The 14,623-nt window shown below is 43.3% G+C and overlaps 1 protein-coding gene across 11 annotated transcripts in view; it reads left to right on the top strand.

The window, feature by feature from the left end:
* The window catches only part of LOC115139960 (nuclear receptor corepressor 2), a 129,386-nt gene that overhangs the window by 52,480 nt on the left and 62,283 nt on the right, over positions 1-14,623 (top strand). For 8 of the 11 annotated variants that reach the window (XM_065026603.1, XM_065026607.1, XM_065026604.1 and 5 more), the window contains exon 5: positions 10,467-10,655. In XM_065026603.1, the coding sequence (XP_064882675.1) occupies positions 10,467-10,655 (189 nt within the window). The remainder of the gene's footprint in view (positions 1-10,466; positions 10,656-14,623) is intronic. The other 3 variants (XM_065026612.1, XM_065026606.1, XM_065026605.1) reach the window with 1 other exon arrangement.

The raw sequence follows: 14,623 nt of genomic DNA, 5'->3' as shown, positions 1-14,623 counted from the left end.
TTTTCTCTCCTCAATGAGAGGTGGATTAGATGGAGGGAAGGCCGTCTGCTGTATAAACCTCTGCTTGGTGATCGGCCACAGCCCTTGGAGAACAGAATAGGGATGAGGTATTTCAATTTCTCGCGTGCACAAGTATAGTGAAATGCCTTTCTTGCCAGCTCCAAACCCAAGGTAGAACAAAAACACACAAGAATTTTGAAAAAGTAAGAAGCTATATACAGGGTCAGTTCTAGTACCATATTTACAATGTGCAGGGATACTGGAGTGATGGAGGTAGATATCTATAGGGGTAAGGTGACTAGGCATCAGGATATATGATAAACAGAGTAGCAGCAGCGTACATGATTGTGTGTGTGCGGTGTTGCCCAAAGGATTTATTTTCAGCAGCGGTGGCAAAGTTAGCGGGGGTGGGGGAGAGACGCTTAGCAGCCTAACAAGGCACTGGTAGGATTGTGTGTGTCTGATGTAGAGGTCGACCGATTAATCGGAATGGCCGATTTAATTAGGGCCGATTTCAAGTTTTCATAACATTCGGAAATCGGTAATTTTGGACACCAATTTTGCCGATTTTAAATGTTTTATTTATGTATATATATATTTTTACACCTTTATTTAACTAGGCAAGTCAGTTAAGAACACATTCTTATTTTCAATGACGGCCTAGGAACGGTGGGTTAACTGCCTTGTTCAGGGGCAGAACGACAGATTTTTACCTTGTCAGCTCAGGGATTCAATCTTGCAACCTTACGATTAACTATTCCAACGCTCTAACCACCTGCCTCACGAGGAGCCCGCCTGTTACGCGAATGCAGTAAGAAGCCAAAGTAAGTTGCTAGCTAGCATTAAACTTAATCAATAATAATCACTAGTTATAACTACACATGGTTGATATTACTAGTTTATCTAGCGTGTCCTGCGTTGCATATAATCGATGCAGTGCGCATTCGCGAAAAAGGACTGTCGTTGCTCCAACGTGTACCTAACCATAAACATCAATGCCTTTCTTAAAATCAATACACAGAAGTATATATTTTTAAACCTGTATATGTAGCTAAAAGAAATCCAGGTTAGCAGGCAATATTAACCAGGTGAAATTGTGTCACTTCTCTTGCGTTCATTGCACGCAGAGTCAGGGTATATGCAACAGTTTGGGCCGCCTGGCTCATTGCGGACTAATTTGCCAGAATTTTACGTAATTATGACATAACATTGAAGGTTGTGCAATGTAACAGGAATATCTAGACTGATGGATGCCACCCGTTAGATAAAATACGGAACGGTTCCGTATTTCACTGAAAGAATAAATGTTTTGCTTTCGAGATGATAGTTTCCGGATTCGACCATATTAATGACCTACGGCTCGTATTTCTGTGTGTTATTATGTTATAATTACATCTATGATTGGATAGAGCAGTCTGACTGAGCGATGATAGGCACCAGCAGGCTCATAAACATTCATTCAAACAGAACTTTTGTGCGTTTTGCCAGCCGCTCTGCTGTTTATGAATTCAAGCCTATCAACTCCCGAGATTAGGCTGGTGTAACGATGTGACGTGAAATGGATAGCTAGTTAGCTGGGTGCGCGCTAATAGCGTTTCAAACGTCACTCGCTCTGAGACTTGGAGTAGTTGTTCCCCTTGTTCTGCATGGGTAATGCTGCTTCGACGGTGGCTGTTGTCGATGTGTTCCTGGTTCGAGCCCAGGTAGGAGCGAGGAGAGGGAACGAAGCTATACTGTTACACTGGCAATACTAAAGTGCCTATAAGAACATCCAATAGTCAAAGGTATATGAAATACAAATAGTATAGAGGGAAATAGTCCTATACTTCCTATAATAACTACAACCTAAAACTTCTTACCTGGGAATATTGAAGACTCATGTTAAAAGGAACCACCAGCTTTCATATGTTCTCATGTTCTGAGCAAGGAACTTAAACGTTTCTTACATGGCACATATTGCACTTTTACTTTCTTGTCCAACACTTTGTTTTTGCATTATTTAAACCAAATTGAACATGTTTCATTATTTATTTGAGGCTAAATTGATTTTATTGATATATTGTATTAAGTTAAAATAAGTGTTCATTCAGTATTGTTGTAATTGTCATTATTACAAATACATGTAAAAAATTTGGCCGATTTTTTTAATCGGTATCAGATTTTTTTTTTGTCCTCCAATAATCGGTATCGGCGTTGAAAATTGGCGTTGAAAATGTGATGCACATGTATGACTAGCAGCCTGGGGCCTCGTCATTTCATCCCATCTCATCACAATGGCTTTAGAGGTCCTCTGACTTTTAAAGTCAGTCTTCTGAGATTTTGTCATGGGCCTGAGAGAGAAATGGCAGTTTCAAAGCTAATGCCTTGTTTTTATGCTATCTGAGTGACTCTCACATAAGATCAATTGGGGCCGCATGCCATAACATGTTTTGAATTTAGATTCTCCTTGACTGTCTAGTCGTTTTTTTTTTTTTTTTTTTTTTTGGTGGCTGTTATAGTTCTCAGATGATCTTATTAAAAAAATATGTAGGTTTGTTATCTTTGTGTGGGGGGTGGAGTTTGGAGAGGGAGGGGGAGGGGGAGGGCTACTGTCTGGGGGCTGGAAGGTCATTCTTCACACTAGAGGTCTTCACGGATCCACCTGTACCCGAAATCCTGAGCTGGTACGAATCCAGAATTCTAAATAGTTTCACGGGTCTGCGTCAGATCAGATATGATTGTCATGGGTCTCAAACGCGACTGCTGCAGTAGAGAGAGGGATTGTAGAATTTATGCTGCTTCTTTTGCTTTGGCTAATCATAAGTCATCAACGTTGCAATAGGCTTCAGTCATAGAGCCTCTATTTGTCGCAAAATTTAGGAGGTATCTAATCCCAATGGGAATTAAAATAACGGAATGAAAAGTTAAAGGAGAAAGATGGACTACAACAAACAAGAGCCAACAGGTAGGATGCTACTTAATATTCTGAACAGAGTTGTGTAGGACAAGAAAGCGCATCCAGCCTCAATTAGGCTAGCTAGCTAGCTTAACTAGCTTCTCCCAATTTGATGCACTCAAGACGGGTTCTACTACGTAATCATATTGGTTGATAAATAACCTAGCTATGGGCGCTATTAGTCTACCCATAGTGCGAGTCGGTTTGGTTGGTTGCTGTCTCGTCTCTACCTCCCTGCATGCTCCCCGTGTCACTCGCTCAGTCAAGGTAGCCTACACGCACAGCACGCATGGCCCCCGCTAGAGTGGCACCTCTCTCTACCTCCTCTCCCTTGCACTTTATCAGCTCCGATTTAATTAAGTAGCTTAAAAATAGCATTTTCTGTTGCTTCCCCCACTGATCGTACTGGGTCTAGATCCGACCAGGTCTATACGGAACGAATGTAGTTGTCCTCGGGTCCGTTCGGAATGGGTGTCTGTCAATTTTTTTATTTATGCATATCGGGTCCGGGTGTAAAAGCCACAGGTCAATTTCGGAACGGTTCCACCTTTTTGGACCCATGAAGGCCTCTACTTCACACCTCTAATCTGTAACTTCACCAAATTTCCATGCGTGCCACACTCTGCCCACACTGCACTAACATGTGGGCTGACCTGTCAGTCTGACAGAGATATTTATACTGTTGTGGAAACCAAAATACCTTTCATGTCTATGCCAGACTGCCAGCTTGGATGTCATAGTCACATGCCTGTGTGTGTGCGTGCGTGCTGCCCCCTTCCCTGGACACCTTTCCCCCACATTCTCCTGTTTGCTGGTCGGTTGTGTATTGTCAGCTCTGAATCTGTACTGATTAGCTTTTGGCACAGGCTGTTTTTATGGTCAGGGAAGGTCAGGCTTCACACGGTTGTCTGAGTGGTTTAGGCTAACCCCCACTTAGTGGCACTTGCTGTGAGTAAATTTAAGTGTCTTGTTTCTGTGGCTTCGAGCATTGCCATTGACACAAAATTAATCCTACTTCAGAATGTAACCTAGGCTAAGAGGAGTTGTGCACCTCTTTCTGTTTTTAACAAGACTAAATAATGTGATCTCACGAACACCTGCTAACATGAAAACAACAGGATGTTTTCTCTGCTCCTTTCAAATCCTAATATTGAGTTGCACCTCCTTTTGCTCTCAATTTGTTGGGGCATGGACTACAAGGTCTCAAGCATTCCACAGAGATTTTGGCCCATGTTGACTCAAATGCTTCCCACAGTTGTCAAGTTGCCTGGATGTCCTTTGGATGGCGGGCCATTCATGATACACACAGGAAACTGTTGAGCCTGAAAAATGTAGCAGCGTTGCAGTTCTTGACACACAAACCAGTGCTCCTGGCACCTACCTACCCGTTCAAGTGCACTTAAATATTTTGTCTTGCCCATTCACCCTTTGAAGGGCACAAATACACAATCCATGTCTCAAGGCTTAAATGTCCTTCTTTAACCTGTCTCCTCCCCTTCATCTACACTGATTTTGAAGTGATTTTAACAGGTGACCTCAATAAGGAATCATAGCTTTCACCTGGTCAGTCTGTCATGTAAAGAGCAGGTGTTCCTAATGTTTTGTGCACTCAGTGTATGTTCACCGACACACTGCACATACAGCACACACTCTATCAAAGCCTGTGCTCACTCAGCATGCATGCATTCATTGCACATGTACTGTGTGTGTACAGTCGTGGCCAAAAGTTGAGAATGACACAAATATACATTTTCACAAAGGTTGTTGCTTCAGTGTCTTTAGATATTTTTGTCAGATGTTATTATGGAATACTGAAGTATAATTGCAAGCATTTCATAAGTGTCAAAGGCTTTTATTGACAATTACATGAAGTTGATGCAAGGAGTCAATATTTGCAGTGTTGACCCTTCTTTTTCAAGACCTCTGTAATACGCCCTGGCATGCTGTCAATTAACTTCTGGGCCACATCCTGACTGATGGCAGCCCATTCTTGCATAATCAATGCTTGGAGTTTGTCAGAATTTGTGGGTTTTTGTTTGTCCACCCGCCTTTTGAGGATTGACCACAAGTTCTCAATGGGATTAAAGTCTGGGGAGTTTCCTGGCCATGGACCCAAAATATAGATGTTTTGTTCCCCGAGCCACTTAGTTATCACTTTTGCCTTATAGCAAGGTGCTCCGTCATGCTGGAAAAGGCATTGTTCGTCACCAAACTGTTCCTGGATGGTTGGGAGAAGTTGCTCTCGGAGGATGTGTTGGTACCATTCTTTATTCATGGCTGTGTTCTTAGGCAAAATTGTGAGTGAGCCCACTCCCTTGGCTGAGAAGCAACCCCACACATGAATGGTCTCAAGATGCTTTAATGTTGGCATGACACAGGACTGATGGTAGAGCTCACCTTGTCTTCTCCGGACAAGCTTTTTTTCGGATGCTAAAGAATCGGATAGGGGATTCATCAGAGAAAATGACTTTACCCCAGTCCTCAGCAGTCCAATCCCTGTACCTTTTGCAGAATATCAGTCTGTCCCTGATGTTTTTCCTGGAGAGAAGTGGCTCCTTTTCTGCCCTTCTTGACACCAGGCCATCCTCCAAAAATCTTCACCTAACTGTGTGTGCAGATGGTTGACAGGAAGAACAATGATTCCAAGCACCACCCTCCTTTTGAAGCTTCCAGTCTGTTATTCAAACTCATTCAGAATGACAGAGTGATCTCCAGCCTTGTCCTCGTCAACACTCACACCTGTGTTAACGAGAGAATCACTAACACGATGTCAGCTGGTCCTTTTGTGGAAGGTCTGAAATGCAGTGGAAATTTTTTGGGGATTCAGTTCATTTGCATGGCAAAGAGGGACTTTGCAATTAATTGCAATTCATTTGATCACTCATAACATTCTGGAGTATATGCAAATTGCCATCATACAAGGCAGCAGACTTTGCGAAAATGTATATTTGTGTCATTCTCAAAACTTTTGGCCACGACTGTACACGTACACACAGTCCAAAAGTTAAAGTTGGTTGAGTTTGAGTGGTATTAGCCAGGGTATCTGATCTGCAGTGGGAACAGGCTTTAACATCGGGGTCACTTATTTTCACACTTTGTCTGCTAGCAGTGTGTGGAGACGTGTTGCTCTTCACAAGAACAGAGGACAGTCATGATGTAGGTCCTAGACATGGTGTGGGTCTCGACACTTGAATGCCCAGGAGAACTAACCCTCTTTTTGATAGATCTCCCTCTGAAACCCCTCCTGACCAAACACCTCAATGTCTCTCACAAACTCAAAGTCCTTGAGTTAACTCTGGTATAGGAGGTTGCAGAGCTGAAACTTGTAGCTTTTCAGACCGTTGTTCTGAAGGTCTTACCTTGTACCTACCATTTTATATGATATTTCAGTTCATTGAAGTAGGACTGCAATTTCATCCTCCTACATTGCCTTTTCTATAGACGTTATATCAAGGATTTTCCTTCAAAGTACAAACACACAATCACACAATATTTAGGCTAGGCTGTCTCTTCTTTCATCTTGGCCAGTTTTTACATTATTTCTCAGAGTGATGTAAAAACTGGCCAAAAACCCGCCTCGGTACAAGCTAGTGACCACTTCCTTATTGTTTGAACTGCAGTTTGCCCCTTTCATCTATAACAAGGGGTTGTAGCAGAATGCCACATCTATGATTAGAAAGGGAGATGCTTAGCAGCCAAAAAAAAGGCACTGGTAGGATTGTGTGCGTCTCATGTAATGGAAGTGTATGAATATCAGCCTGGAGCCTCGCCATTTCAGGCCCAGCTAGTCCATTCAACCCCTTTCCTCCCGGTGACATTTCAGCTAGAGTAGGTCTAGAGAGCAGCTAGACTTAGCCTGCCTGCTTCCTCCAGATTAGTGTTATAATGCTCATTTTAGCAGTTTAAAAATAACACCAAACTAAACCCGAAGCTGGATCAAACACACATACCTTACGCAGGAGGAAACATGGTTCCCACTCAATGACACTTCTATTTTCTTGCTGTCTCCCCCACACACACACTCACGGCGTGTTGGCGGGGGTTTACAATTATTGGGGGATCAGTGGCTTATTGGGAGTTGTTGGTTTAAGATGCTATTGTTCTTTTCAGCAAAGCTGTGTGTAACATGAATAACCTTTGGAGTGTTGCTTCTCTCATCCTTGGCTGAGATTAGGATGTACAGTTCTATAACTGTCAAATACCTAGTCCATGCTTGTAAAATGACAAGCTACACTGAACAATTATGGACTATAGTCCTCTTTGCCTGTCCCTATTGTATACAGTACAGTATGTGTAAGTTAGTTGAAATGGAGACAGGGGGCACCTCGCCTGCTGACAATGTTCTTTCTCAGAGAAGTACAGCCTGTAAGCTGACCAAGCACAAAGCAAAACCCTCCTGCAGACATGCATCAGCAATACCACTGAGACCACTGGGGTTCCCCAACTGGTGGCCCGTGTGATGAATTTGGACCACGGGTTATTTTATTTGGCCCCTCAAGGTTTCTGAGCAAAACATAAATAAAGAAAGAAAATCAGTTCCAAGTGATTTACATTTTTTGGAAATCTATTTCAAATGCGTACTAGAGGGATATACACTATATATATACAAAAGTATGTGGACATCCCTTCAAATGAATGGATTCGGCTATTTCAGCCACACCCGTTTCTGACAGGTGTATAAAATCGAGCACACATCCATGCAATCTACATAGGCAGTAGAATGTCCTTACTGAAGAGCTCAGTGACTTACCGTGGCACCGTCATAGGATACCACATTTCCAAGAAGTCAGTTAGTCCAATTTCTGCCCTGCTTGAGCTGCCCCGGTCAACTGTAAGTGCAGGTATTGTGAAGTGGAAATGTCTAGGAGCAACAACTGCGTAGCCGCGAAGTGGTAGGCCACACAAGCTCACAGAACGGGACCACTGAAGTGCGTAGCATGTAAACATCGTCTATCCTCGGTTGCAACACTCACTACTGAGTTCCAAACTGCCTCTGGAAGCAACGTCAGCTCAAGAACTGTTCGTCGGGAGCTTCATAAAATGGGTTTCCATGGCCGAGCAGCCTCACACAAGCCTAAGATCACCATGCGCAATGCCAAGCGTCGGCTGGAGTGGCGTTAAGCTCGCCGCCATTGGACTCTAGAGCAGTGAAAATTCCTATTCTAGGGTGATGAATCATAGTTCACCATCTGGCAGTCCAACGGACGGGAATCTGAGTTTGGCAGATGCCAGGAGAACACTACCTGCCTAGTGGCAACTGTAAAGTTTGGTGGAGGAATAATGGTCTGGGGCTGTTTTTCATAGTTTGGGTAAGACCCCTTAGTTCCAGTGAAGGGAAATCGTAATGCTACAGAATACAGTGACATTCTAGACGTCTCTCTGATTTCAACTTTCTGCCAACAGTTTGGGGAAGGTCCTTTCCTGTTTCAGCATGACAATGCCAACATGAACAAAGTGAGGTCCTTACAGAAATGGTTTGTTGACATCAGTGTGGAAGAACTTGACTTGCCTGCACATAGCCCTGACCTCAACCCCATTGAACACCTTTTGGGATGAATTGGAACGCTGACTGCAAGTCAGGCCTAATCGCCCACCATCAGTGCCTGACCTCACTAATGTTCTTGTGGCTGAATGGAAGCATGTCCCCGCATCTAGTGGAAAGCCTTTCCAGAAGAGTGGAGGCTGTTACAGCAGCAAAGGGGGACCAACTCCATTTAATGCCCATGATTTTGGAATGAGATCTAAACAAATCAAATCTTATTTGTCACATGCTCCGAATACAGCAGCCCTAGCGTGAAATGCTTACTTTCAAGCCCTTAACCAACAATGCAGTTCAAGAAATAGAGTTAAGGAAATATTTACTGTAAAAAATAATAAAAAATATTAGAAAGTAACACAATAAAATAACAATAACGAGGCTATGTACAGGGGGTACCGGTACAAAGTCGATGTGCGGGGTTACAGGTTAGTCAAGGCAATTTGGACAAGTAGGTAGGGGTAAAGTGACTGCATAGATAATAAACAGCGAGTAGCAGCAGTGTAAAACCAAAAACCAAAGATGTTTGACGTGCAGATGTCCACATACTTTTGGTCATTTAGTGTATGTCATTTAGTGTATGTGATAGCAAACAAGGTTGGATTTTTTTTTTTTTTAGGGAAATAATATATCTGTTTGGGCTTCTTCCGGTCAATTTGCAGTCTTCAAATTATTTGTAATTATGTTCCGGCCCCCTGACCATACGCTCTAGATAAAATGGCCAATGGCTGAATCTAGTTGATGATCCCTGCACCAGACTATGCAGCTAAGTGTGTATCTCTGGATCCAAGGTACACCTCAGCCCATCCATTCAGTTCTATGTACAGAAGGGATCCCCCCCGGGAAAGTCCTTGGAACTGTGTATTTCATCCATCAAATCAAACCAAAAATCCTCACAGAGCCAGGTTCCGTGTTCTTAGAATATACCTGGTTGTTGTCTGATTTAATATTCGTTAGTAACCGAGACACTGACACGAGCTTTTATTACCCAGAGGACTTCATTATCATAGCGTGCCGCTGCCTTCCCAAAGGAGATGTAACCAGGGTGTTTAGATCACGTGTCTATCGGAGTAAACCATGTCACAGACCACACACACAGGGGAGAGGGAGAGAGAGAGAAAGACAGAGACAGAGATGCAGCATGTTATTGTTGCCTCTAAACCAGTTACAGAATTTGGCTGGGCCAGTTTAGCGTTGCTGTCTAATCGATGGCTGCAATCTAAACATAGGAATAGATCCATCTATTTGCATCCATCTGTATTCAGGCCTTTCTAGAAGTTCACCTTATAACTGTATACTTTGTGTTCTGTTTGCCAAGCAACCTGATAATTTGCATAATGGACTAAGTAAGTAGTGTTAGTATTGTGAAACACCTATAAACTGATGAGTTAACATCCTCTGTCAGGGGTTCCCAAACCTTGTCCCCTCGGGGCCCCCTTTCCAGTATTGGGGAACATCACATATGGAATTCTGTGGGCACAAGCACTGTTCATGACAGACTGTTCATACTCCTCTTGGTGAAGAAAATTCAGCAAGTTTAAGGCTAATTTCCTGCAATTCTACACATTTTGTTATCGATGCAAAGAACATGTAATTTCAAAGCAAATTTTCTTGAAATTCTATAAATTTTTCCATGTCTGTGTATTCATGTGATATTTGAGTGACAAAAAAAATACACATTGGCAAAAAATTTAATGAATTAAAAACGTTAGCTGACAAGGGCTAGTTGATCTGGACATTTCTGACAAGTTATACATGGCTCTCTAAGTTATGCAATGACTAACATGACAAGAGGAACTGATGATGCACTACCCAATTTTGAAAATGCACCTTTTGTATTCTACTATTACACCTTTCAAGAGTAAGTTTAAAGCCGGACTGAGTTCCTTTTGTTTGGACTTTTTCAGTCCGGCTTTAAACTTACTCTTGAACCCCTCGCGCCCCGCCCCCTAGTTTGGGAACCACTACTCTATGTCACCTCTTATCTCCCTCCAGGACCGGGGCAGCTCCATGGGGAAGCTGGAGCCAATCTCCCCCGTCAGCCCGGCCCAGATGGACCCTGATCTGGACCTGGTGCCCGCTCGCTTCTCCAAGGAGGAGCTCATCCAGAACATGGATCGTGTGGACCGGGAGATTACAATGGTGGAGCAACAGATCTGCAAGCTACGCAAGAAACAGGTACAGGTACCGTACAACCATGGGTTATAGGTCCTCTTCACTACGGTTTGTTTGGTGCTTGTCTGTTTGTCATTTATGAGACTGTGTTTAGATAATGGTTTTAGATTTGGTACCAAATGCAATCAGGTATATCAATCAATCAATCAAATGTATTTAAAAAGCCCTTCTTACATCAGCCGATGTCACAGTGCTGTACAGAAACACAGCCTAAAACCCCCTAACGGCAAGCAATGCAGATGTAGAAACACTGTGGCTAGGAAAAACTCCCTAAAAAGGCCAGAATCTAGGAAGGAACCTAGAGAACCAGGCTCTGAGGGGTGCTGGGTGGAGATTATAACAGAACATGGCAAAGATGTTCAAACTTTCACAGATGACCAGCAGGGTCAGATAATAATAATCACAGTGGTTGTCGAGGGTGCAACAGGTCAGCACCTCAGGAGTAAATGTCAGTTGGCTTTTCATAGCCGATCATTCAGAGTGAGAGAGAGAGAGACATATATATGCAGGGCTTATAGGTTGGCATGCTTTCTCTATATTCAGCTATTAGTAGATTACGTTTGGTTATTATGATATTCATTAAAAAGCTGTATAATATAATTTAGCAATGCCAGTCATTACTCTAGAATTCTATTCTTTAGAGACAAAAACAGCAGGTCCGTTGAACAGGTCAGGGTTCCATAGCCGCAGGCAGAACAGTTGAAACTGGAGCAGCAGCACGACCAGGTGGACTGGGGACAGCAAGGAGTCATCAGGTCAGGTAGTCCTGAGGCATGGGGCTAAGGTAGTCCTGAGGTCCCCCGAGATAAGCGGGAGAGGAGAAGGAGAGAAAAGAGAGAGAGAATTAGAGGGAGCATACTTAAATTCACACAGGACACCGGATAAGACAGGAGAAATACTCCAGATATAACAGACTGACCCTAGCCCCCCGACACAAACTATTGCAGCATAAATACTGGAGGCTGAGACAGGATCTATATACTTTATCTTCTAAGGATGACCTAAGTGTCTATCCGTGTCATTATTTCTCATTGCGCCTGAATGTTTCTTTGACAGTGCGTGGCCTACACTGTGTGTTTACTGTCAGCGTGTTCTCTGAGTTCCAGCAGTCTCCCTGAAAATGCTCCCATCTGTGGTTAAATCCATTATCCCTCTCATTGCCTGTCTTCAGTGGGTTTTCACACAGTAAAGCCTTGAGCCCAGACATGGTTATATTGCTGTAATTATTGTACTAAGCTACTACTGTAGTTAGGGCTCACTCAGCCTGCCACAGTGCTCTGCTTCATGGCAGTTGCTTTCTCTTCTCCTTTAACTTTCTCCTCTCTTCCTTTTTTTAGGAGAAATGTAGGTTAAAAAACTAAATACACAAGCCATAAATAACAGCTCCCCCCGGGGGAGAGGAGGATTATGGCGGAGGTTTTGTGACTGTTTAACCACTCGTATTCCTTCCTCGCCGTCTCCCTCTTGGCTGCCTGCCACATCATGTTTTATAGAATTAGTCACAGGCTTCGCTCAACCACCCAACCCCCACCACCCTAGACCATGCACTCTACGCAAGCGTGCCGATATCTCCAGCCTTCCCTACCCCCCCTCACTTCTCTTCTCTGGCTGGCACTCAACACGCTTCTTCTTAAATCTAGGCCACCTGCAACCCATGACATGGCCCGCTGTGGGAGGGGAAAGGGTAGGGCTTGGCGATATATCAAATTAATTTGATTCATTCTATTTAGTTTTTGCCCAATATTCCAAATGCCTCTACCTCAAGAATGTATTGTATTTTTTCCCCCTGTTCTTCTTTTTTTATGATGAGCGTTTATGTCAGCTTGTTCTCATGTTGTCTTTTAGGTCTCGTCTCCTTTGCGCCTTCTGTGCTGTGTGCACCTTCCCATTTACACCAGAGATTTGTATATTATGACGACATGCACATGTCTCCTCCCTAATAATGGGATTCGTTGTCCCAAAGGCAAGAAGACAGGTGACAAGCTTAGGTCCAAAATAAGCCCATAAAACGCGTTGGGCTTATTTTGGATGGATTTTTAGTGAGAGTGAAGCCTCTCGCTTTGCCTCTTCCTCTACACACACCAAGCCCCTGTCGCTCACAATAACGAAGAGGAGAGATCACGTTTTCCTCTCCGACAAGCGGTTTCAACTCGCTATTTGCATTTGAGGTTTGGTCCAACAGAATGGGTCCTATGGACACCGAAACACATTGAGACATTGTTTTCCTGTAGTAGAGGAGAAGTGAACCTTTATCTAACAAACCCTTTATGGTTCATCTACTCAAATTGCGCACAAAGCAGAAACTACTAAAACGACCGTATCAATAAACACGGATTCGGGAAAATTAATGCTCAGTTTGTCGCACACATTCAAGTACTGCTGATATCATTTTAGCCAAAGACTGTTATACTAGCTGTCCAGTCTGTTTTATAATTGTGCAATAAGCATAAAACGGTTATATAAGGAATTGGCAACTCATTCTCGTTCTGAGAAACGAGGTAGGCCCCTTGATTTCAACATTTGAACAAAGTGGATAGGCTAGCATGCTGTTGAATCAGTTGAAGGACTGAAGGGTGTGTTCATAACAACTCAACTGTTATACTTTGTTAGCTAGCAAATAGATCCAAGTTGGTTCAACTGGAAATCTAAAGTTGGCTACTCACTAACGTGGACTTGTGCTTGATAGATTGTTCATGAGACCTGGGGTAATTCTCTCTAGCCTAATACCTGCTACAACAAGTTAGTCATTATTAGTGAATGTGCATTAGGCATGGTTCTGGACATTTCTTTTTTTATATAAAAAAAAGGTCATTTTCATAGACCGACTTCAAAGCCAGATCAGTGATTATTGCAAGAAGCAGGTTAATGGTTGCTGAAGGCTTATATTTAGCCTAGGTATGTCTTCATAACCCCTACATTAATTAGATTATTACTGACTGTTTGCACTGCATTTTACCTTTTTAATTGTACAACAAAGCTTATTTCTTTCTTTCTCTCTCTATCTATATATATATATATCTATTATTTATTTATTTATTGTGAATTGTCCATAAGTTTGAAAAAATCGAGCCAGCGGAGGAGGAATGCGAGGGATGGGCTGTGGTGGGCGGCAGCCGAGAAGAGAGCGAGCGTGGTGAGGTCCAGTGAATGATTGAGAGAGTAAGCTCTGCTACCTAGAAAAATAAATCAAACCCCCCCCTCCCCTTCCCTCAACAAACGCTATGTTTTTTTTATGGATGTTTTCTTTTTTTAACTATCCCCCCCCCCCCGCCATAGTGCTTTCCTCCGCACAGCTCTCCAAGTATTAAAACATCTGGAGCAATTAAGTAGTGCGGTAAAACTTTATTTAAAGAGTTCTGGCAGAGTGTGGGCCTGGTGATCAGGTTACAGCCAGCCTGTGTTGTGTCAGCCAGGCTCAGGACGGCTAGTTTATTTTATTTTACTCCATGGTGGGTTTAGGAAGAGAAGGGGGTTCTGGGAATGTTTGTGTTTTCCTCCCCAGATGCTTATCCAGCTCGATTGGGGCACAGGATGATCCATCACGCCCCATTCTGCTGGGGATCCTCTGGGGGCCCAGGGCCAGCTTTTTCTCCCCCTATTGAGCCCCTGGCCTCTTTCAGGGGAAGGGAGGGAAGAAGGGGACTGGATCTAGTGTAGATCACCTCCCAGCACTGCAGGCAGCACACTGACAGGGAGTCCCAGCCCCCAGTGAAAGAGCTTCACTAACACCCCTGGCTGGGCCACTAACAGACCCGCAGCTCTGCTGCCACATACAACCAACACTGCGCCTTGTCTGTTTATGCCAAATGTCTTATTATTCCTACTTACCTATCCTGTTTATTGGAGCATCATACATTTATTCCACTTTAGAAATGTACCTTGAAGATGTAATCAACTGTTATGTCAGTTACTGGTGATCTACGATTGTGCCTTTGCACTGAGGAGGCCATAATGTCACCACTTAATACACATTGTGA

The sequence above is a fragment of the Oncorhynchus nerka genome, linkage group LG13, assembly GCF_034236695.1.
Source record: "Oncorhynchus nerka isolate Pitt River linkage group LG13, Oner_Uvic_2.0, whole genome shotgun sequence".
Taxonomy (NCBI): domain Eukaryota; kingdom Metazoa; phylum Chordata; class Actinopteri; order Salmoniformes; family Salmonidae; genus Oncorhynchus; species Oncorhynchus nerka.
Note: the sequence above shows the minus strand (reverse complement) of the source record. Positions and strands in the feature narration are given on the sequence as shown.